Source organism: Electrona antarctica (assembly GCF_951216825.1).
Source record: "Electrona antarctica genome assembly, chromosome: 10".
Classification (NCBI taxonomy): Eukaryota; Metazoa; Chordata; class Actinopteri; order Myctophiformes; family Myctophidae; genus Electrona; species Electrona antarctica.
The window spans coordinates 52,597,970-52,623,514 of NC_136791.1; the positions used below are offsets into that span (position 1 = coordinate 52,597,970).

The window sequence follows — 25,545 nt, forward strand, 5'->3', positions numbered from 1 at the left end:
TTACGTTTCTGCCTCAAAATCACTCTTACCTTGTACAAATGCAAAATAATCAAGATTGCCCCACATGTCCGGCGGGTGTTCGGAAAACAATTACTTCCGTAGCGACCGTAGTTTTCAATAAAAAAAATATTTTAATCCACTCCGTCCATACTAAGGTCCATACTCTGTCTCGGAATCTGGCGGCCATCTTGGTTTTCTCTCCATTGTAAATGCGCAACAGAACCCTGGCCACTAGGGGCGCGGCCAATGTTCTGTTGCGCATTTACAATGGAGGAGTATGGACGGAGTGGATTAAAATATTTCTTTTATTGAAAACTACGGTCGCTACGGAAGTAATTGTTTTCCGAACACCCGCCGGACATGTGGGGCAATCTTGATTATTTTTAGATTTTGCATTTGTACAAGGTAAGAGTGATTTTGAGGCAGAAACGTAAACACCCCACTGAGCACTATCCGTATTTTAGACGTCTGTCTAATTTCCGCACTTGGATTAGCCCATCTAGATTGGGTCTAATACTGTCCATTTTTTTTTAGACCTAGTTAATGTAATCCATTATTCAATAAATATGGTTAAAAAAACAACCGTACGTTGCACAACTGATCTCCAACTATTGCCTAAGATCATTTTAAGAGTCATTAATCTATAATTAGCGTTAGTTTATATTTAGCCACGTTTTATACGTATATTTCAAAACGTATATTAACCGTATTTTCTTATTCCAATTTTAGACTATTGCATTTAATTCCTTTTTCAATACATTTTGATTAAAGAAACAACTATAAAGTTCCATAACTTATCTCCACATATTGTATAAAAACATTTGAATAGCTATTTGATCAACATAAGATAAGTTTACGTTTAGCTTCCATTTAGACGTGTTATCGACGTCTAGTTCTAAGACAATAAAAGTTATTATGTTTTTTATAAATCAGGGCCGGTTCTAGGGGCAGGACGCACCCAAACGTGCGTCCTGCCCACCCAATGTGGGTTTGACACCCCACCCGATGCTTTTTCCCGATCCCAGGAACCGGAGGCAGAGACGTAATGCACAGGATAGGATTCTCTCTTTATGGCACTGGGCACTGTTCTTTTGGCAAATCTAAGTGAGCAAATATAAGACTTCCGGTGGACGATCTCTTCAAAATAAGACTACCCTCTAGAGTATTGAAAAAAAGTTTAATTTGCACATTAAAACTACAAATTAAGCATTTAAATGATGCTCTATGATGCTATAAGACACACATTATGTTTCTTCTAGATTTGCCAAAAGAACGGAGCCACCACATTCCACACAGCGCACGTCACTCACTCATAGAGTGGCACTCACTCCCAGTCCCGGAAGTCCCACCTCCAAGTCACCCCCATTGGCTGCTAGGCATGAAGTTTGCGTAACATATGTTTCCTGTTGGTGTAAACTGGCGTCTCTACTGCGCATGCGCGGGCGTCCAGCGTCAGCGTGCTACCGCTAACAGACCATTATACTCTATGTGATGAAATGTAACAGTTAGACAAGCAGAAGAAGTATCGTCGGGAGCTTTGAAGTTAAAATAACACAGATAAGGACTTCACATCAACCAAGACTGTACACCATAGGTGAGTGCTAACGGATGTGGTTATTGAAAAGTTGTTTTGTCATCGTCTTTGTTCATTTTACTGTGATTAATCCGTTAGCATTTTACCAGCTAGCTGGTAAACTAGCTTAGCTGGTAAAATGCTAACTGATTTGCTTGCTATGGTCTTTCCACCAGCGCCTGCAGTTAGGCCTTCTTGAATTACTTTGAATTACGTTTGAATTACTACTTGATTGATCTAATTTGGAAGAAAATAAATGTCCTTGTGACTCAAGCATAATTCAAATGGGTCACTTCGCACTGCATGTTTGCTAATTAGACGTCCACACGTGTAATGTTAAGGGTCATGCCCCTTTTTAGCTTGTATTGACTGGCTTAATACTTAATAGCCCTGATGGAACATAGGCATGACCTAGCCCAAACATTTAGACTCTCGTAGAGGTTTTTTTTCCGATTCTGACGAATCTCTCAACGAGAGTCTAAACGACTAGGTCCCCTTTAAGAGGGCTCGTGTTTACGTTTCTGCCTCAAAATCACTCTTACCTTGTACAAATGCAAAATCTAAAAATAATCAAGATTGCCCCACATGTCCGGCGGGTGTTCGGAAAAACAATTACTTCCGTAGCGACCGTAGTTTTCAATAAAAAAAATATTTGAATCCACTCCGTCCATACTCCTCCATTGTAAATTCGCAACAGAACATTGGCCGCGCCCCTAGTGGCCAGGGTTCTGTTGCGCATTTACAATGGAGAGAAAACCAAGATGGCCGCCAGATTCCGAGACAGAGTATGGACCTTAGTATGGACGGAGTGGATTCAAATATTTTTTTTATTGAAAACTACGGTCGCTACGGAAGTAATTGTTTTCCGAACACCCGCCGGACATGTGGGGCAATCTTGATTATTTTTAGATTTTGCTAAACCACACATAGCTACACGTGTTCACTGATATAAAGGGCAAAATAATGGATTACAAGTAACTAAAACAATCTCGTCAGAACGCACAGCTGTGTGTAGTGTGGAGACCACAAACACAAAACTGGCAGCGACTTTTTTTTCTTCAGTGGACGACGACGGGTAATTACTTAATTTATACTTTTATTACAAGATCCAACAGCATCATATCAAGTTAACAATAATGATGTTGTTGTGTTTAATATTGTGTCACAGAAACACTGCAACTAATCTGGGCGGCTTGAGCTGGAGAACAAAGAGCCAATCGAAATTACTCTATGTAAATACGTGTAGGAATGTTCACACCCCCAAAATGCGCAAATAAACTGTAAATACAGAGACATTTTTGCAAAACGACTTAATGACACTAAAACGACTTTCTGATGGAATAAAAACATTCTTTAACATTCCAACTGTGTTAATGTGGCAAAACGAAAAAAAAAAGCTATTTTGGTATATTGTGGAGTTTCATTAGAGCCGACTTGTGGTTTAAAATACTGGAAGGGGTCGTAGGCTACAGCTGTTGCTTCTGTCGAAAAATATAACGCAACACAGGAATCCCCGCTAGTGTTTTTGGTCGTCTGACCGTTTCTGTAGCAGTTGATTTTCCCTCGGTCGTTTGGGGGGGGGGGCAGTCGGCTTGGGGGGGTTCCCGACGGCTGCGCGTCGCTTCCTCCTCCGTCACTGACAGAGGGGAAGCGAGTAAGCGACGCCGTCAGAAGCCCCCTCGCTCAGGAAGGCCCCCTCTCTCAGACCAACGTGTTGTTGTTGCGACAATAACATATGTAAGCATATGTAAGCCAAAAGGAATATAAACACAAGACCTTGGGCAAAACTTCATATATATTTACCCTGCTCCAATCCCCCTCACCATGCTGGAAATAAAACGTCTGGCTTTCCGAGGCTACATCCGTGCTGACGCAATGACTGTCCGGTTTCTGGTTTAGCTTTAAGCGCGGGGCACATCATATGAACCTCTCCGTCTCCGGTGAGTGCGGGTTGTTGTTTATTTGCATGGCTCAGAAAATAAGTAACAAACTAACATGAGAACGTAACGTTATCGAGGAGGAGGAGAAGGAGAAGGTTCACGTGGAAGGTAATGCAGATTGTATTCTGATGATGTGCCAAACTGCTGCTGGCTGCTGTGATGATAATATAGACCTATGTCTTCTATATTGTGTGCGACGCACACACTGTTTAGTATTTACTATTATAGTTTTATGTTTTTTGATAATCAGCCATATAGATGATACATACACTGTGCCATATTGGAGAGGCCACTGTGTGTGCGCAGTGCTTTGTTTGACATGCTCCATATTTGAGCGCGCGCACCTCCACCCGCCCCTGTTAACACAACCCCCCCATCTCAAGTCGTTAATGCCCTATATGTCGCAGGGACTTACCCCATATCCAACCCTTGACGCTGAATGCCAAGCAGGGAGGCACTGGGATCGAACCTCCGGCCTCCCAGTCTCAGGGCGGACACTCTAACAGTGTACAGGTTAAGTTTTTTCTTAGAAATATAATTTAACACCAGCTTGTTGCACTCAATCAATTCATACATTTTAAATGCAGATGGCCCTCTCAGTATAACACACACACACACACACACACACACACACACACACACACACACACACTTATTGTCTTATTTGCATTTTTTGTTGGAGTTTTACCCCCATTGTATCACTATCTACATTATATATTTCTGCTTCATTATTGTTGTTATACTGTATTGCTTTTGTGGAACATGTCACACCAACATTATGCTGCAGATAGAAATAAACAAGTGACAATAATATTTTCAATCTGCAGATTTGCTGTATATTAGATAGTATAATTAGTATATTTATGTATTTGAGCTTTGTGAATTAATCATTTAACTGATCTACAATTTCATAACTCATTGTGATATGATGTGTTGTCATCTTAAAGATTGTCTATAACAGAATAATTGAACATTTGTGAAAATAATCTCTGATGATGGCCCATCATCTAGGTGTCTTTGGTTATGAGCCTTTCACATTGAAATGGAGCCTGGCTGCAGTTTGTCGGCTATTTATTTTCACATAAAGTAATTGTTTTAATTAGTAACAAGACTGTTTAAATGTCATTCCACCTACCATGTGGTTTGTTCAGTGATGGAATAAGTAAACAGTGTTACTCCACAAAAATACCCAAGTTACACAAGTCATTAAAGCAATACATTCAATTTGATTAAAAAGCTGATGAGACTTACATTGTGATTTGTCTTTATTTTAATACATATATTGTATCTATGGTGTGTAGACTAGGAGTCCAGTTTGTTGATGACATCCAGTCAGTAACATAACATATAATTTAGTAGATCATAATAACACTTGAAATGTAAGAGGTACAGTATAATAGAATAGATAGTAAATAATACACCTTATAATCTTATAAAGCAGAATAATGAAACAAAATAAAAACTGAATACAAATTCACATTATAAAATCAAATCTAGCAGTAAACAAATACACAAATCACATTTTCTCAGTCCTTGGTCTAATCTTAAATGCTTACCATACTTTTTTATTGTGTGACCACTTTGGATCCATTGAGTGAGTATATCTGGGGGGAGGGGGGAGGACAGTATGTTAGACTGTGATTGGTGGAGAGATGGTTCTATTGTTCTCTTAGTCAATCATTCAAACCAGTTAGTGGCTCTCTGGTCTATAAGAAGACTTGTTCTGTGTCATTTCTCCACAACTCATCCAGGATCATTTCTGGTCACATCTGACTGTGGACTGCAGACTTCAGGTGAAGATGAACTCTCTCAAACCCACCAGGGACGTTTCTGCGGAACAGGAGGAACCCAAAGACCTTGGTATGTTACTCAACCTCCCTTTTCACTCCTACTGTTCTGTTTTTATTCTCAATAGTAATTGTATTGTTAGCTTATTATTAAGTGATCAGTGTGAAAAAATATTAAGTAATCACTTAATCCCTATATTTTAGTCATGCTAAGGTTTTTAAATCCATTGTTTTTAATAGTTAGCTACATGACAGGGATTTGTTGCACAACAATTACTTTTGTTGTCTACTTATCAACAATCTTTATTTTGTATTTGTGTCCAATCCAGTGTCTCGTCATCAGTCTGACTGCCCTGACCTACCAGAGGTGAATGAACAAAGAAGCTTGACAAAGAAAAAACACCATTGTTGTGATCAGTGTGGAAAACACTTCTCTCAATTGGCCAACCTTAAAAAACACCAGAGAATTCACACTGGAGAGAAACCCTATGGATGTGATCAGTGTGGACAACACTTCTCTGACAAGTCAAACCTGAATTCACACCATAGAATCCACACTGGAGAAAACCCCTATGGGTGTGATCAATGTGGACAACACTTCTCTCATTTGGCCAACCTTAAAAAACACCAGAGAATTCACACTGGAGAGAAACCCTATGGATGTGATCAGTGTGGAAAACACTTCTCTCAATTGTCCAGCCTTAAAAGCCACAAGAGAATTCACACTGGAGAGAAGCCCTATGGATGTGATCAGTGTGGACAACACTTCTCTGCACTGTACAGCCTTAAAAGCCACAAGAGAATTCACACTGGAGAGAAGCCCTATGGATGTGATCAGTGTGGACAACACTTCTCTCATTCGTCCAGCCTTAAAAGCCACAAGATAATTCACACTGGAGAGAAGCCCTATGGATGTGATCAGTGTGGAAAACACTTCCCTAAAATGTCCAAACTTGAACGCCACCAGAGAATTCATACTGGAGAGAAACCCTATGGATGTGATCAGTGTGAGAAACACTTCTCTCGTTTGGCAGGCCTTAAAAAACACAAGCAAATTCACACTGGAGAGAAACCCTATGGATGTGATCAGTGTGGACAACACTTCTCTGACAAGTCAAACCTGAAAAAACACCAGCGAATTCACACTGGAGAGAAACCATATGGATGTGATCAGTGTGGACAACACTTCTCTACAATGTCCATCCTTAAAAGCCACCAGAGAATTCACACTGGAGAGAAACCCTATGGATGTGATCAGTGTGGACAACACTTCTCTACATTGTCCAGCCTTAAAACACACCATAGAATCCACACTGGAGAAAACCCCTATGGGTGTGATCAATGTGGACAACACTTCTCTCATTTGGCCAACCTTAAAAAACACCAGAGAATTCACACTGGAGAGAAACCCTATGGATGTGATCAGTGTGGAAAACACTTCTCTCATTTGGCCAACCTTAAAAAACACCAGAGAATTCACACTGGAGAGAAACCCTATGGATGTGATCAGTGTGGAAAACACTTCTCTCAATTGTCCAGCCTTAAAAGCCACAAGAGAATTCACACTGGAGAGAAGCCCTATGGATGTGATCAGTGTGGACAACACTTCTCTACAATGTCCAGCCTTAAAAGCCACCAGAGAATCCACACTGGAGAGAAACCCTATGGATGTGATCAGTGTGAGAAACACTTCTCTTGTTTGGCCAGCCTTAATACACACCAGAGAATCCACACTGGAGAGAAACCCTATGGATGTGATCAGTGTGGACAACACTTCTCTACATTGTCCAGCCTTAAAAAACACCAGAGAATTCACACTGGAGAAAACCCCTATGGGTGTGATCAATGTGGACAACACTTCTCTCAAATGTCCAGCCTTAAAAGCCACCAGAGAATTCACACTGGAGAAAAACACTATGGGTGTGATCAGTGTGGACAACACTTCTCTCATTTGTCCAGCCTTAAAACACATCAGAGAATCCACACTGGAGAGAAACCCTATGGATGTGATCAGTGTGGACAACACTTCTCTCAATTGGCCAACCTTAAATCACACCAGAGAATTCACACTGGAGAGAAACCCTATGGATGTGATCAGTGTGAGAAACACTTCTCTTGTTTGGCCAGCCTTAATACACACCAGAGAATCCACACTGGAGAGAAACCCTATGGATGTGATCAGTGTGGAAAACACTTCTCTCATTTGGCCAACCTTAAAAAACACCAGAGAATTCACACTGGAGAGAAACCCTATGGATGTGATCAGTGTGGACAACACTTCTCTCAATTGGCCAACCTTAAATCACACCAGAGAATTCACACTGGAGAGAAACCCTAGTGTTTACAAGAGCTTAGCACATCTACGTAAAATAGTTGTATGATCTTTTTTTTTTTTTTGCATTTTTAATTACAAGTAAACTTGTATACTGTTTAAACGACCTGTTCTTTTTTTGTGGTATTTTTTTATTCACTGGGTCTTTCAGAGAATTTTTCAGAGAAATTATTAAAACCGAAAAGTATGGCAGTGACTTTGTTGGAGTCTGTTAGACCCTATTTGTCCACCCATTGCATCTATCTACATTATCATGATTTATTTCTGCTTCATTACATATGACGCTACATAGGCCTATGTCATTATTATGATACTGCTGTTATACTGTAAACTGAACATGTCACACCAACATTATGCTGCAGATAGAAATAAAAGTCTCGATATTCAATTTAATTCTCAATCTTATTCTTTGTTTTACTGTCATTTGACCTGCAGATCTTAATTAGATTTAGATTAACTTTGTTTCAGAGGTTGTTCACACTTGTTCACACACACAAATTGTATTTTTAGACCACACTTGGTAGCTATTAATAAACTTTGGACCACTAGAGAACAAACGACACCAGGTTGTATCGTTCTGGAGGAATTTGGAGCAATCAAGTGCAAATTCAGTTTCTACAGGAACATAGATCCCATTAGTAAATGGGAGCCATTAAGGTCTATGATTGGAACAGGATTACACACATTAATATGCTCATATGCTTTTCATTAAGCTTTGTTCTACACTTATTCACATCCCCATAATGTCCAAAATATACCAGATCATTCACATTCAGAGAGAAATTCATTGCAATGTGTGGTTGTGCGTTTAGTCCATCAAAAAGGTTCACAAGGTTGTATACACTGGATTTAAACTGTTCCCTTGTGGGAGAGTATTACTACTTCAAGCAACTGAAAATGTCATGAGCACACACATGAAACATAACTCTGTTTAGCGTGAACAGTATAACTAAAGCTTAATTATAGTGGCTGAGTGCCAAGCAGGGAGGCACTGGGTCCCATTTTTCAGAGTCATTGTTATGACTTGGCCGGGGATCGAACCCCCGACCTCCCAGTCTCAGGGAGGAAACTCTAACCACAAGGCCACAGAGCTGGTTTTGTATTTAGCAAAATAGGGTAGTTTTTTCCTGCATGTATTACAGTCTGGTCAACGGTCTTGGTTCATTAAGTATGTTGAAGTATGTCATTCTAGTGTTGAAATCTAGCCTGTGCGTGCCTGCCTGCGTGCGTGTGTGTGTGTGTGTGGACTGTTTGTGCGCACACGCATGTTACCTGATTTTGTGGTTCGCTTCTTGAAGAAGATCACAACCAATGTTATCAGGCTGATAATGGCAACCACTCCCACAATGACATAGAGGATGGTTCTTTGGGCTAGGATTACACCACCACATTAATCATGAAAGTTTAGAGGCAGTTATCACAACACTTTATCTACGGAGAGAGGCACAAGCAGAGCATTAGACAGCTAGCCAGGTTACAGACATATTATAGATGAACAGAACAACTCACTGGGTACTGGTAGACAAACGGGTCGGATAAACAACCCACTACTCTAGGTAGACAGACAGGTAGGAACCCATTTTGGGCGGGAACCCCTTTTGGTGTTAGCATTATGTTATGCTTTAGCTATTGAAAAATAGCAGATCTACAAGCTCATAGGAGCTTGTAGGTCTGCTATTTTTGAAAAATCGAAGAACGACTGACATAGAAAACTGTCAGGATGTAGAAGACATTTTTTGAATCTGATCTCAGGTCAAAATGGGTTAACAGATAATCAACAAACTAGGTGACAGACAGGACATCGGCCAACTAGGCAGGTAGAAAGACAGCCTAGTTAATATCTAGACAGATCACTATGTACTGTAGGGGAGGCAGACTAGCAGCCAATCAGACACAGAAACAGACGAACAAAACGCTTAGCAGACAGACCTTTTTACCTGTTTCCGTAGAGGGTTTAGAGGTAGCTCCATCTGCTCCAACCATCACAGCTTTTTTTAGCACTAATCTGAATGAAATAGACTTTTAGACAGCTAAAGGCAGAAATACGGGGACTATATTTTAACCAATACACAGCTCACTAGTGCTGGGTTTCCACTCACACAACACCGCCTACTTGTGCCGTCGTTTCCATACAACAAGGACCCTAGGGCCAAAGTGACCAATGGGAAGGTTTGATAATGCCTCGTTTATATTTTAATTAAACATTACCGACATGCGTTGATAATTACGGTTGATTCATTACATTATGATGGCTTAAAAGAGGATTGCCATGGAATGTGTGGAGAGAGAGAGAGAGAGAGTGGTTGCATGTGCATGGTTACGGAAGTAAGTTCTGTGGAAACATATCGCCAATCATTTTATGTGCAATCGTTCTTTGGTATTTTGATATTTCAATAGACCCTCTTTAGAAGTTTCAGTTTGACACTGACTGATACTGTAAATACATACATTGGCTGTGCACATGCACACACACACACACACACGTCTCTATTTTTCAATGTTTTTCCAAATGCTTCCATCATTCAGTCCGGGAGTAAAGCTTATTAAGATCCCTGTTGTGTAAAGGGTTAACACTAAGAGCCAATGAGACCGCTCGATATACAGAACACCAGAGTGTATCATGTCACGTCATTGTCATGCTGGCTACTGAAGTAAACTGAACTACCTCACCCTCTGCCTCGTTATTATTATCCCACTGAGCACTATCCGTATTTTAGACGTCTGTCTAATTTCCGCACTTGGATTAGCCCATCTAGATTGGGTCTAATACTGTCCATTTTTTTTTAGACCTAGTTAATGTAATCCATTATTCAATAAATATGGTTAAAAAAACAACCGTACGTTGCACAACTGATCTCCAACTATTGCCTAAGATCATTTTAAGAGTCATTAATCTATAATTAGCTTTAGTTTATATTTAGCCACGTTTTATACGTATATTTCAAAACGTATATTAACCGTATTTTCTTATTCCAATTTTAGACTATTGCATTTAATTCCTTTTTCAATACATTTTGATTAAAGAAACAACTGTAAAGTTCCATAACTTATCTCCACATATTGTATAAAAACATTTGAATAGCTATTTGATCAACATAAGATAAGTTTACGTTTAGCTTCCATTTAGACATGTTATCGACGTCTATTTCTAAGACAAAAGTTATTATGTTTTTTATAAATCGGGGCCGTTTGCGTAACATATGTTTCCTGTTGGTGTAAACTGGCGTCTCTACTGCGCATGCGCGGGCGTCCAGTGTCAGCGTGCTACCGCTAACAGACCATTATACTCTATGTAACAGTTAGACAAGCAGAAGAAGTATCGTCGGGAGCTTTGAAGTTAAAATAACACATAAGGACTTCACATCAACCAAGACTGTACACCATAGGTGAGTGCTAATGGATGTGGTTATTGAAAAGTTGTTTTGTCATCGTCTTTGTTCATTTTACTGTGATTAATCCGTTAGCATTTTACCAGCTAGCTGGTAAACTAGCTTAGCTGGTAAAATGCTAACTGATTTGCTTGCTATGGTCTTTCCACCAGCGCCTGCAGTTAGGCCTTCTTGAATTACTTTGAATTACTACTTGATTGATCTAATTTGGAAGAAAATAAATGTCCTTGTGACTCAAGCATAATTCAAATGGGTCACATCGCACTGCATGTTTGCTAATTAGACGTCCACACGTGTAATGTTAAGGGTCATGCCCCTTTTTAGCTTGTATTGACTGGCTTAATACTTAATAGGCCTGATGGAACATAGGCATGACCCCACTGTCCCATTTAGGCTGTATGCACATCTTTCACATGCCAGTAGGGCTGAGCAAGGCTGATGCACCAATGTTTTGCCATTTTGGAAATAACTGTGGGCCCCTTCCCTACATCCTTCACAGGTGTTATTAATATTAATTAAGGCTCTGCCCATTATGGTCACCCCTTGTACATTCTCAGAGTTATGGATTCATTGGAATTAAAAAGTTTGAGAACCACTGTACACTATAGGGATCAGAGGTTTAAATATAATCGGTAAGACCTGTGAAGGAAGTACATTATGCATACAGCCCATTGACAAGTGTTTTTGTTGTTAATTTTGAAATTTTGGTAGGCCTATGTAGTTTTTAAGTGGTGCAACCACTTAAGTAGCTTTGTGTTCCTGGCTGGCTACCTGTGTCTAAGCATAAAAATTGCATTTGTTTTTGTTTTTTTCATTGTGTGGTATGGTGTTATTTGAAAAATGTGTATTTCAAAATATCAGATCTACAGTCTCTCAAAACGTGAGCTTGTAGATCTGCCATTTTCAGCATGCAACCAGAACCATGCATTATATGACTTGTCTTTTAGTTCTCCACTAGTCTCTCATTTTAGTCTAGTTTGTATTTCTTGATGATATTGGCTAGGCCTATATATTTAATCATAGATTCAGTCGTGGCTTATTTTTATTCATTTAATTTTAATCAGTTTTCCTCAGTTGATGAACAATTTATTTTTAGTATATGAAATCAATACTGTCCAATCAATAGAGTGCAACTAAAACAGATGCCATAGAACTATAAATCTCCAGCAATTTTGTATCTTTAATATTGTTTTTTTTTCCAAGCCAAGTTTAAGATGGCTAACTACTTAAAGGATTGGAGGAGAAAACGCACTAGAACGGATGCCTTTTTAGAACAATTTGAAAGTGATTAAGACGTGTCACAGGAGAACGTTGAAACACAGGATATGCGGGACGCACAGGAGGAGGGTGGTGCAACTCAATCTGGCCAGCATGGAGATGAGACATTACAAAGTATATCGTTCAATACAAGTCTGGATGAAGCGCCGGATAGACAGGAGGACTATGGATACACAGAGACCCCAGATACAAGTGACGAAGAAACGGAACTTGTTGATGTAGATTCACCATCCGAAGAGGAACAGTTTAGTCTTAGACAGGATTTGGCATCATGGGCCACTGAAACAAATCAGACGCACAACAGTACGAATAAGATGCTAGCGATCCTCCGCAAACACGGCCACAATTTGCCAAAAGATGTCCGCACACTTTTGCAGACTCCACGTTCTGTAGACAGCATTAAGAAGTGTGATGGGGACTATATTTATTATGGACTTCAGGACTTCAGACTTCAGTCAGGCATCCACAGGTACCTTGAGCAATGCCCCACTTTCACTGGATCTGTCATGTTGGACATAAATATTGATGGAGTTCCCCTGTTCAAATCAAGCCTGAAACAGTTTTGGCCAATTTTGGCGAAATTTCACAAGTCTGACCCTTTCGTCGTTGCTCTATTTTATGAGAGTACAAAACCAGAACCAGTAGACGAGTATCTACAAGATTTTGTTCAGGAGTTAGTAGACCTTCAAGAAAAAGGCATTGACCACGAAGGGATCCAATTCAATGTCAAGGTTAACAGTTTCATCTGTGACTCTCCCGCAAGAGCTTTTGTAAAGTGTGTCAAAGGTCACAATGCGTATGAGGCATGCGAACGCTGCAATGTTTTGGCCTGTCGTGTAGACAACAGGATGGTCTACACGGACCACACTACATGTGAAAGAAGAACAGATGAAAAATTTAGCAAGGTTGAATACATAGTCCACCAAAAAAAAGCTACACCCCTCATTACAGCCGGAGTTTGGTGTGTCAGCCAGTTTGTGCTGGACTACATGCATGTGGTTTGCCTTGGTGCAGTAAAGAGGCTTTTGATTTATCTGATAAGAGGTCCTGATCAGTGTAAATTGCCCAAAAGACGAACTATCCCGCAGATTATTGGCACTCAGAGGAGAAATTCCGTCAGAATTTGCCAGGCAACCAAGTGGATCTTGATCGGTGGAAAGCCACAGAATTTCGGCAGTTCCTTCTCTACACAGGCCCAGTTGTGCTGAAAAACATACTGTCAGAGGACCAGTATCACCACTTCTTGTGTCTGACAGTTGGTATGTCCATCCTGCTTGAGTCAGATCTGGAGCAAAGAGAAGCATATCTACAGTACTCCCGGGAACTTCTGCAGCACTTTGTAGAGAACTCTGCTGAGTTTTATGGCGACACCTTTTGTGTTTACAACATCCACAGCTTGTTGCACCTGCATGAAGACGTGTTGCGTTTCAAATGCTCCTTGAATGACATTTCAGCTTTTCCCTTTGAGAACCATTTGCAGTCGATCAAAAGAATGGTTCGAAGTGGCCAAAATCCAATTGCACAGGTCACTAAAAGGATTGCAGAAGAGGAGCATGCAAAGCCAAACAAAAGAAAGTCTCAAGATGTACTATGTCTCAGCTAGAACTCGAGACAGTTGCTTCATCCTGGAAAATGAGATTGCTTTTGTGAGGGAGAAGAGGGGCGATGGCAAACTGGTGGCTGATGTCATCACACTGGATGCTGCTAATGATCTGTTTGATAAACCATGCAAGTCCAAGCTGCTCAACATTACATACGTGGACAGACGGATGGATCAAGCACGACAACGACTGCTTGATAAGAAACAATTGCTAAGGAAGGCAGTTTGCATTGCACATTCTGAAGGATTTGCCATTTTTCCGCTTCTGCACAGCATTGACTAAATGGCCAAGTGCAAAGTAAATTGAACTATTAAAGGTATTTTTCACTTAAAAAACGTTTGGTCATCTACTCTGGCTTATGTGGACACCCCAGACAAATTTTAAGTTGCTTGATTAATTATTTAGTTCATATTCATTTTAACTACGGTATACAAACCCATTGCCACTTCAAACTCTATTTTATCCAATTTAATTAATCGTATACCTGTGCTATTTATGGTGACTCATACTGCCCTCCGAATACGTGACGTGCTTGTGTTCTTAATTGTTTTTCAAATTGAATTATAGTTTTTATTTACAATTGGTTTGTATAGGAATGGGGCGAGGCACTAAAATGAATATCAAATATCTAAATATTACTCTCAGGGTGGATGTTCACATAAACCGTTGTAGACAATAAAATTACCAATTGTTTATTTAAAGTGAAATATTCCTTTCAGCTGCACGTTAGAAGTTTGGGAAAATTGGGCTCAACCAGTCAACCAATGAGCAACACAGCAGAACATAACTGCAGCAAAGGACACTTGTCAGTGTTGAAAATAATCATGGACAAAAATACCGGAAATCTATGAGCCTGCACCGATGGCTAAGGGCCTAGTAGCTGATGAACACATTGGTCATTCATCCGAGCAGCGCAGCGGACCAGTATTGGCACGGAACAGTTTCTATGGCTAAATTAAAGACCCCAGCAGACACCCACCTTATTTGCAAGGCAGACTAAACTGGCAGCCCACCTGCAATCACTGTCTGTTAAAGCAATAATAGTAAAACGGAGGTATGACATCGCCGACGCCGTTCTCCAAACATTACAGCATGTCAAAGTACTAACAACATTATGTATAAATTGGTGATCGTGATAGAACATAGCACACTAATACATGAGAAAAAGAACACTGGAAATGGCTTCTCTATGATTTCACAGATAAAAAATATTCCAAAAAGGAATACGCTGTGAAATGTTATCAATTATGTCATGAGTGACTGAATCGCAAATAAAGTTCAGTAAAGTCCCCTTTTCTTGGCTGGGCCTTTACAACTAATCAAGCTCAATTTCAATATGTATTTGAGACATTTTCAGCTTTTGTCTGTAGTGGGTCACAGTGCAACCTATTTAGGAAATGCATGCTATTGCATGCCATTTTTTTTTATCAGTTTGTATAGAATATCCATGAATGATGATCGGAGGTTAATTATTTTTCAATTTGCAGAACATGGCGACACAGCGGAAAACCACTCGTGTAATAAAAAAATAATAATCAGCGATTGTGTTGAAGGTAATCAGCTGAGTTTCCTTTTTTTTTTACATTACACATAATGTTCAAATTCTGATAACAGTCATTTATTGCATTTGTCAATCTTATGTTTGTCAATTAATAGGTCCCCTATATCCAGAACCACCCAAAAAAATTAGGAAGGGGGTGACTACTGTGGACACAATTCAATTCAAAGGGCTTTATTGGCATGAGAAAACATACGTTTACATTGCCAAAGCAGAAAACACAATACAACAATACATCAATACAATCAAAACAAAAAATATGTACATTTGAACGTCAGAATCTTCAATAGATCAATTTCTATATTGTACCTAGATCACTGGATGCAGGTATAGTGCAGGAATATACACAATGATTAGTCTTTAGGGTGGTTGTGTTCCGTTTGATATCCTTCTATCACAGCAACTCACAAATCTTGCTGCTGTGTTTGCACATTGTTGTACTTCGCCCAGCAGATATGGGAGTTTTTTGTCATTGGTCATGTTTTCAAAATCTCCGTGTGTGGTTGTAATCTGTGGGAAGTATGTGTCTCTGATGTCTTGGTACAATGGACAGATGGTTAGGAAGTGTAGCTCGGTTTCCACTTCATTTTGTGTGCAGTGGGTGCATAGTCTGTCTTCTCTCGGGATACAGGTCTGCCTATGACGGCCTTTCTCGATCGCAAGACTGTGCTCACTGAGTCTGTACCTAGTTAGGATTTTTCTTTGTTTTGGGTCGGTCACGGTGCTCAGGTATTCTGCCACTGCGTATTCTCTGTTTAGGGCCAGATAGCATTCTAGTTTACTCTGCTTTTGTGTTGCTTCTTTCCAATGTGTCAGGTAGTTTTCCTTTTGCTGTTTTATAATTTGGTTTAGTCCAATGGGTTTTCTATCTCGTGGCTCTGTTTGCGTTTGTGCCCGGAGTTCCAGGGCCAGCTGGCTGAGGGGGCATCTCTCTAGAGTTTCGCTGTGTGTGTGAGTGCCTTTTTATGGAGTGCATCTAGGTCGCTTTCTTTTAGGTGGTTGTAGAACTTAAGTGCTCTCTTTTTTTATTTTGATTATGAGTGGGTATCGTCCTAATTCTGCCCTGCATGCATTATTTGGTGTTTTTCGCTGGGTACGGAGTATGGATTTGCAGAATTCTGTGTGTAGGGTCTCGGTTTGGTGTTTATCCCATTTTTCAAGGTCATGGTTTGCTAATGGTCCCCAGATCTCACAACCATAGAGGGAAATTGGTTCTATCACGGAGTCTAGTATTTTAAGCCAGGTTTTTATTGGGATGTCTATTTTGATGTTTCTTTTGATAGCATAGAATGCCCTTCTTGCCTTGTCTCTCAGGTCCTTTACAGCTTGGTTGTAGTTCCCTGTGCTGCTGATGTTTAGGCCAAGGTCACAAGGACACAACAGGTAATTTGTGATGGTAGATATACACAGACAAAAAAAGAATAACCCGCAAATCTTTTCAACGTAGGCTACTAATGAACTATTATAACAAATGTTTGTGTATTGTCTTTTTAAGGCCCTGTTCCACTGCAACAATCCACCACCACAGGTAATTCTCAATGCCATGTATTGTTAAACATGACCAACTTCAACTATACCTAAATGTTTTTGCCAGCAGAAGATAAACAAGTACAATTTATTAATCGTGTATATCTGTAGTTTGATGAATTACGATATTATGACGTTTGGTGTAATGTGAGCTATTTCTATTTTTTAAAGCCCTTGTCAACTCTCAAAAGGCAGCCAAATCCACCACCACAGGTAATTAACAATTATAATGTATTGTTTCACATGTCCAACAGTAATGGGCTAAAAACATTGTTCTCTGTAAAAAAAGAAAAAAAAAAGAAATTTATTAATCTTGTACATTTTGATGAGTCAAGGCTTGACCAAATTTGACGTTTGGAGTAATGTGAGCAACTTCTATTTGTTACAGCCAGAGCCTTTGTTCAGATTCAGCCCAAGGCCAAAACGGCAACCACCACAGGTAATTCTGAATGCAAATGTATTGTTAAACATGTTAACTGACCCTAAAAAAAAGAAAATGCCAGTAGTTGAAAACCTACTAGAATTGACTAAATGTGTATGTGTAGTTTAGCCTTCAGCCGATATTATATAAGCAGGCAAATCCACCTTCCCAGGTAATTGCAAATTGTAATTTATTGTTTAACATGTCTAACAGTAACTGGCTAAAAGCATTTTTGTCTGTAGTTACTAAACATCTATAATGTAATAGTCTTGTACATGTGTAATGTTTGAGTCTAGCAGTGACCAAATATGACATGTTTAGAGTAATGTGAGCTATTTTCTATTCTATTTGTTACAGCCTTTGTTCACACCCAACCCAAGGCCAAAACTACTGTCCCAGGTAATTCTCAATGCCAATGTATTGTTAAACATTGTCCAACTTTAACTGGTGAGTAGTTTATAAACGACTAGAACAGATTACTCGTGTTTATGTGTAGTTTGAATTTGGCCGTCAGCCGATATTACGTTTGCAGCTATTTCTATTTTTAAACACACCCAAGCCAATGTGACTGTTCCCTTAATAAAATATTCTACTGCATTTGAAGATGGCGGGAGTTATTTCCTTTTTCAGTACGTCGGGGAACTGGCTGTTCTCCTACGCACCTTTAATTTGTTTGTTTTAGGCCATGATAATCCATTCTCAATGGACCTGTATGCGGATCATTCTGAGACCTTCATTGACCTTAATGACAAATGTAAGAATAATTTCAATAGTCAACTTTTATGATTTTCAGTTGTTTTGTTTTGTAATTTGTTTCCTTTTCTTTACCACCTTTTTTATCAGCATGGGTTCCAGAAGAAGTCGACTCTGTCACACAGATTTCTCGTGAGTTTGTAATCTACTCCTTTCTAGTTTTTGGGGTAAAGTCAGTTCAGTGAAATTCAATACCACAATAATAATGCTGGAATAATTCTACTCCCCAGGTAATACGGTGCTCTCGCCCATCACCATCCTCAATGCGCCTTGCCACAGTTCAACACCAGGTATACTTACATAGCATGTTAATTGATTTCAAACCATACACCTTATGCCCAAAATGTGATTACATATATTAGATTTAAATTACATCCCATGTAAGTATTAATGTCTGAATACAACCTTTTTTCATGAACTCCAAGTGATTGTCTACAGCAATATGTTTTTTGAGTGGTGTAAACCACTCCTACAACTGGCTTTTGTGTGCATAAAAAAATGACCATGGTTGCTATGTTCAAAATAATTTCTGACGTAATTAAATCACACCCGGGTGAACTGGATGACCGTAGCAACCGTGGTCATTTTCTCTGCGCAGAAAAAGCCAGTTGTGAAATCACATCCGGGTGTGATTTCATTACGTCAGATCAGAGCTGATCAGGCTACATAATACCTTACCTTATTTCATTACGTCAGACATTACGTCAGACCACAGCTGATCATGCTATATAAAACCTTACACCACTCAGTTCACACGGGTGTGATTTTTTCATTATAAATTGATATGCCACTGTTCATATAAAATGTGTACAAGTATAGGAATGGTCAAATCACAAGTGTCTGTAAGTTAGAATATATATATATTTTTTTACTAACAGTGGATAGTCCTGAGACTCCAAAGACTCCAAAAAACAGAGCCAGGAGGACCCCTGTCCAAGGAGCCTTTTCAACATGTCCAGGATTACCCCTGTCCGCACAGCCTGGAGGACCCCTGGCCGCATAGCCAGGAGGACCACTGTCCGCACACCCAGGACCCCACAGGGTATTGTTTAATTGATTATAGCAGTGATCACAAGGGATTGTGAAGTGTCTAATTTTTTCATTATAACCTAAGTCTGTTCAGAGAAACCGTTTACATGTATAGGTTGGACTGGTCACAATAGAGGGTATGCACATGCATAAAGTGAATGGCATATCGAGTGTCAAAGTGAGTTTAATCTCGTCGTTTAATGCAATCTAATACAACCTTTCTGTTTGGATGTATGGGCTGTCATGGCCAGAAAGTAGGTTTTTGCCACTCAGTAGGTGTTCTTGCATAACTTCCGGGTTTTATGAAGTCACACGCATACCCTCTATAGTGCTGGTGTTCAGTTAGGAAAACAAATAATGTGCTATGTCTCCTGCCCCAACAGTGAATAGTCCTCATGTCTGCGCATCCGGGAGGACCCACGCATCCGGGAGGACACCTGTGTCCCGGAAGGCCGCTGTCCTCAAACCTAGGACCCCACAGGGTAATTTTGATTGATTTTTAGCAGTGATCACAAGGGATTGTGAAGTGTCTACTTTTTTCAATACAACCTAACTTTGTTCAGAGAAACTGACAGTGTTTACATGTATAGGTTGGAATGGTCACAATAGTGCTGATGTTAAGTTAGGAAAACAAATAATTGTGCTATGTCTCCTGCCCCAACAGTGAATAGTCCTCGTGTCTGCGCATCCGGGAGGACCCACACATCCGGGAGGACCCACGCATCCGGGAGGACACCTGTGTCCCGGAAGACACCTGTGTCCCGGAAGGCCGCTGTCCTCAAACCTAGGACCCCACAGGGTAATTTTTATTGATTTTTAGCAGTGATCACAAGGGATTGTGAAGTGTCTACTTTTTTCAATACAACCTAACTTTGTTCAGAGAAACTGACAGTGTTTACATGTATAGGTTGGAATGGTCACAATAGTGCTGATGTTAAGTTAGGAAAACAAATAATTGTGCTATGTCTCCCGCCCCAACAGTGAATAGTCCTCAGGTCTGCGCATCCGGGAGGACCCACACATCCGGGAGGACCCACGCATCCGGGAGGACCCACGCATCCGGGAGGACCCACGCATCCGGGAGGACCCACGCATCCGGGAGGACACCTGTGTCCCGGAAGGCCGCTGTCCGCAAACCGAGGACCCCACAGGGTAATTTTGATTGATTATAGCAGTGAACAGGGACCCAGGGACACACACATAGCTGTCTATAGGAGTGGTCAAATCACAAGTGTCTGTAAGTTAGAATAACTTTTTTTTTTTTTTACTAACAGTGGATAGTCCTGAGACTCCAAAGATTCCAAAAAACAGAGCCAGGAGGACCCCTGTCCACGGCTCCAGGAGGAGCCTTTTCAACATGTCCAGGATTACCCCTGTCCGCACAGCCTGGAGGACCCCTGGCCGCATAGCCAGGAGGACCACTGTCCGCACACCCAGGACCCCACAGGGTATTTTTTTATTGATTATAGCAGTGATCACAAGGGATTGTGAAGTGTCTAATTTTTTCATTATAACCTAAGTCTGTTCAGAGAAACCGTTTACATGTATAGGTTGGACTGGTCACAATAGAGGGTATGCACATGCATAAAGTGAATGGCATATCGAGTGTCAAAGTGAGTTTAATCTCGTCGTTTAATGCAATCTAATACAACCTTTCTGTTTGGATGTATGGGCTGTCATGGCCAGAAAGTAGGTTTTTGCCACTCAGTAGGTGTTCTTGCATAACTTCCGGGTTTTATGAAGTCACACGCATACCCTCTATAGTGCTGGTGTTCAGTTAGGAAAACAAATAATGTGCTATGTCTCCTGCCCCAACAGTGAATAGTCCTCATGTCTGCGCATCCGGGAGGACCCACGCATCCGGGAGGACCCACGCATCCGGGAGGACACCTGTGTCCCGGAAGGCCGCTGTCCTCAAACCTAGGACCCCACGGGTAATTTTTATTGATTTTTAGCAGTGATCACAAGGGATTGTGAAGTGTCTACTTTTTTCAATACAACCTAACTTTGTTTAGAGAAACTGACAGTGTTTACATGTATAGGTTGGAATGGTCACAATAGTGCTGATGTTAAGTTAGGAAAACAAATAATTGTGCTATGTCTCCCGCCCCAACAGTGAATAGTCCTCGTGTCTGCGCATCTGGGAGGACCCACGCATCCGGGAGGACCCACGCATCCGGGAGGACACCTGTGTCCCGGAAGACACCTGTGTCCCGGAAGGCCGCTGTCCTCAAACCTAGGACCCCACAGGGTAATTTTTATTGATTTTTAGCAGTGATCACAAGGGATTGTGAAGTGTCTACTTTTTTCAATACAACCTAACTTTGTTCAGAGAAACTGACAGTGTTTACATGTATAGGTTGGAATGGTCACAATAGTGCTGATGTTAAGTTAGGAAAACAAATAATTGTGCTATGTCTCCTGCTCCAACAGTGAATAGTCCTCATGTCTGCGCATCCGGGAGGACCCACGCATCCGGGAGGACCCACGCATCCGGGAGGACACCTGTGTCCCGGAAGGCCGCTGTCCGCAAACCGAGGACCCCACAGGGTAATTTTGATTGATTATAGCAGTGAACAGGGACCCAGGGACACACATAGCTGTCTATAGGAGTGGTTGCACCACTCAAAAAGGGGGGTGGCGGGTGTATGTAGTCATAGCCACGGTGTGAATGAAATGAAGTCATCAAAATGCAGCATATACTTGCTACTAGTCAAGTGATGTCTCTAAAGTCCAAACTACCAAGCATCCATTCCCACTCAAATCATGTTTAGATCGATCAGCTGCTCAGATTGCACCACATGCTGCTGAATGTAACTGACGTGGCGACACAGAAGTTCTGGCCTCAGCTATAGGTCTACTTTGTTGCGTGCCGGTGTTTTGCGCAAACAGTAAATAACAGATCTGCAATCTCACAGCGTATCACGAATGCTACACGCTGTGAGCTTGTACATTTTCTATTTACTGCACGAAACACCACTGCCAAAGTGTTGTGTTCGATTAGATTTCCCCCTGCCATTCTGACTTAAAAGTAGAACGGATTTCATTTACCACTGAAGTATTAAGTTTTTCCGCATGGATCATAGCAGCATCCAAAAAATGCAATCGGATGCACAGAGTCTGCTGCGCTCTGAGAGAAAAGCACGGCTGAATTCTTTGTTTTGATTAGCCGTTGAAATATCGTGTTTTAAGCACGGGTACAAAGCTGTTTCAACCATTCAGATTGATTCCTCAAAACAACCTTTTGTAATTGTCAAAAGTGCTTGTGTCTGTTGCATTCAATTACACAGCGGAACACTTGCTATGTTTGTCAATCAGAGATTTGAGAGTATTTATTACTCTCACAAAAGTTACCCATACAGTCGTGCAAATGCAAACATTTCATTGCGGTGTTTCATCTTTTTTGACTGTGCTGTCAAAGGCAGTCGCGTCCAAGCCTCCATTAAGGCCTCGGCCACACCACTCTGGATCTTTTGCAAAACGCAGATTTCTCTGTGCGTTTGGGCCTTTCAGCCACACGCAAACGGCGTTTTCGGCCACTCAAACTGAGGTTTTTTTAAACGGATAAATGAGTGAAGATTTTCGAAAATATCGGATCGGTGGAGCTGTGTAGTCATGCGAAACGGAGCTTTTGAGAAACGACGATGTCACCGCTCATTAGCGTGACATCCTGCTACTGCAGTGATTTTATCCTGTGTTCAATGCGTTTCTGCGTTTGGGTGTGGACCAAGATATCTCTGTCGTATGGGCAGGGAGTTTTGAGTGGTGTAAACCACTCCTACAACTGGCTTTGTTTGTCTGTCTGTCTGTGCAAAAACAATGAGCATGGTTGATGCTGATTTCATTACGTCAGACATTACGTCAGAACACAGCTGATCAGGCTATATAATACCTTACACCACTCAGTTCACACGGGTGTGATTCTTTCTAAAACGGAGGACGAAAATATCCGTTTTGCAAAAGATCCAGAGTGCTATGGCCGAGGCCTAAGTTTCACTGCCAAGGCCTCCATGATTATCGCTCAATTGGACCGGCCGCTACCACATGGGAGACAAGAAGCTCACTTACTTCCTGGACAAAATGTTGTCTCCGTAAGACATCCACAAGGAGGAGCAGTGGGCCAAAGCATTATGGGAATTATTTGTGACTCATCAGATATTGGGTCATGGTCTGAAAATAATTTTCCGTCTTTTTTGTTTTGCCTTAACCCCTGTACAACAGTGGATACTAGTCCTGACACCCCGGTCCAAACATCAAAGAGGACCCCGGGCTGCAGAACCAGGACCCCAGGCCGCACAGCCAGGACTCTTATGGGTAATTTTTGATTGATTATAGCTGTGCTCACAAGGGTGATTTTTAAGTATTTCTTTATTATAAATTATCTATAGATATTCCAATCTGTACATCCTTTTTGTGCAGGTGAGAGCCGGCTTACCCAAGTAGCCAGGGATGTGCTAAGATCCCAGAGATCCACCAGTAAGTGTACACGGAAAAGTCGAGATTTTGAGATGTTATTGCAATGATTTACGTTATTTTTCAAACTCAGTTGGCGTCCCGATACCTTTTATTTCTTCCAGACAGAGTACGAGTACAAGTACTTTTTAGTACTCGCTGATACCAAGTACCAATACGAATAGTTTTAATTTTGTCGTTGAGTAACCACTTATTTTTCCCCAATTTAAATGTCATTGTCAAGTCAGTTGTCATTTTTGCTTGTAGATTGGCTGTTTTTGCCCATTTGCTTCAGTGTTGGGTCAGACTTGCTCCCGTTGCATTCGTTGTTGTTGTCATTTCGATGTTTTGGTACTCGGCTCAGAGAGTACTTGAGGGTGGTATCGTCCCGAGTAGAGTAACCGATACCGGTATCGAAACAACTTTAGCTTCAGTCAAAACAACGTCACAGTGATATAACTGGTGAATTTTAAAGTTCCTTTCCCCCTCCACCAACAGAGACTCCAAGCCCTCCGCCCTCCTCCGCCTCTCCCAGAAACGTTCAAGCCAAAAGAAAAACTCACAGGATTCAAACAAGTACGTTTTGATGACATTAGGCATGAACATTATTGGGGGGGAGAGGACGATTTTGAACTTGTAAAACACAATGTTTATTCACATGTTCACCAGCCAAAGTAAAGCATCACATAGCCCACATCACAGGTTTTTCAAACAAGCGTCAATTTATAATTTGTATTGATGGTTGTATACATCATAATTAGGAAATGGATCTTTTACATGTTCAGCAAATATTTATTGTTACATTCTATAATTTCACAGACAAGACTGTATTTGACTACCCCTTGACAGAGAAAAGTAAGAATGGAAGTACCATTTGAATGGATAAATTAATTGTGGTGTGTGTGTGTGTGTGTGTATATATATATAATATATATATATATATAAATAATGTAGTTATTTTGTTGTATTTTTATGGGTGTATTAGCCACTATGTACAGCTTCAAGTGTATGACTGTCTGTTTAAGCACAGAATGTGCTCAGCAGATTGGCACTTCACAAGAGTGTGTTTTATATCTTTCAGACTTTTCACCAATGGCCTGATGTGCCTTTTTAACATGTTGGGTGGTGGGCAGCAGGAGAAGAAGCCCTTCAAGAAAACACCCTTCTTTCCCCTAATTAACGGTAACATGAACAATTGTCTTTGCCAGTTGTTTGATTGTTCATATAATGTTTGTCTGACGTCCTTTATGTCCTTTATTCTGGAGTATACTTGGACATCTCTATTACAGATTATATTATATTACTGTCACGTATGACGATAACATTTGTCATTATTCTGATTGCAGAAATCGTTCGGAAGACATTTCCGGGAGCAACGGAGGGCCAGGTCGGCACAACAACGGCTGACTATTTCAAGCAGGCCCCGGCTCGAAGTGGTGGTGGAGGGTATAAAAAGGCAAAAGAGTAGACTGTTATGTCAGTCTACTCTTTTGCCTTTTTATATTTTGTCAAGGACCCCCAAATTGACACTCATTAGCCTGCGGACCCCCATTAGAAAATATATGCCAGGGACCCCCATAAGAAGATTTTTACGTTTCTAGCAGTGACTCAACCATTTTGTTTTCAAGGACCCCCAGTTTGACATGCATATTAGTCTACCAACCCCATTTAATGGCATTTCTATCTCTGGGACCCCCATTTATATTGTAAAATCAATGTTAATTTAACTCTTTGTATTTGTGTAGTTTCATAAATGGAACCAAATAGTCCATTTGTACACACTGAGTTACAGACCCATAAGGGTCCATTTTGTACGTCGTTCAATTGGAGTCCCCCCTGGAACTCCCTCAGGGAACCTGGACCCCACTGCTGTTGATCGTTGATGCACTTTTGAAGCACTTTTTT

At 40.8% G+C, this 25,545-nt stretch overlaps 2 protein-coding genes across 2 annotated transcripts; both read left to right on the top strand.

The window, feature by feature from the left end:
- Positions 1-1,504: 1,504 nt before the first annotated feature.
- LOC306931465 (uncharacterized protein) lies at positions 1,505-10,906 on the top strand (the record flags this gene model as incomplete). Its single annotated transcript, XM_079512865.1, has 4 exons — positions 1,505-1,594; positions 5,265-5,373; positions 5,630-6,550; positions 10,887-10,906. The coding sequence occupies exons 2-4, from the start codon at positions 5,313-5,315 to the stop codon at positions 10,904-10,906; spliced, it is 1,002 nt and encodes a 333-aa protein (XP_079368991.1). The 5' UTR covers positions 1,505-1,594; positions 5,265-5,312.
- A 5,860-nt stretch (positions 10,907-16,766) lies between these two features.
- Positions 16,767-25,108, top strand: LOC306931466 (uncharacterized protein; the record flags this gene model as incomplete). The annotated part of the gene is made up of 15 exons (XM_079512866.1): positions 16,767-16,841; positions 16,954-16,986; positions 17,157-17,198; positions 17,374-17,424; positions 17,764-17,805; positions 18,089-18,160; positions 18,250-18,291; positions 18,390-18,449; positions 20,463-20,636; positions 21,622-21,738; positions 23,410-23,502; positions 23,608-23,664; positions 24,139-24,216; positions 24,460-24,495; positions 24,987-25,108. Exons 6-15 carry the CDS (start codon positions 18,109-18,111, stop codon positions 25,106-25,108), a joined length of 831 nt encoding a protein of 276 aa, XP_079368992.1. The 5' UTR covers positions 16,767-16,841; positions 16,954-16,986; positions 17,157-17,198; positions 17,374-17,424; positions 17,764-17,805; positions 18,089-18,108.
- Positions 25,109-25,545: the final 437 nt, after the last annotated feature.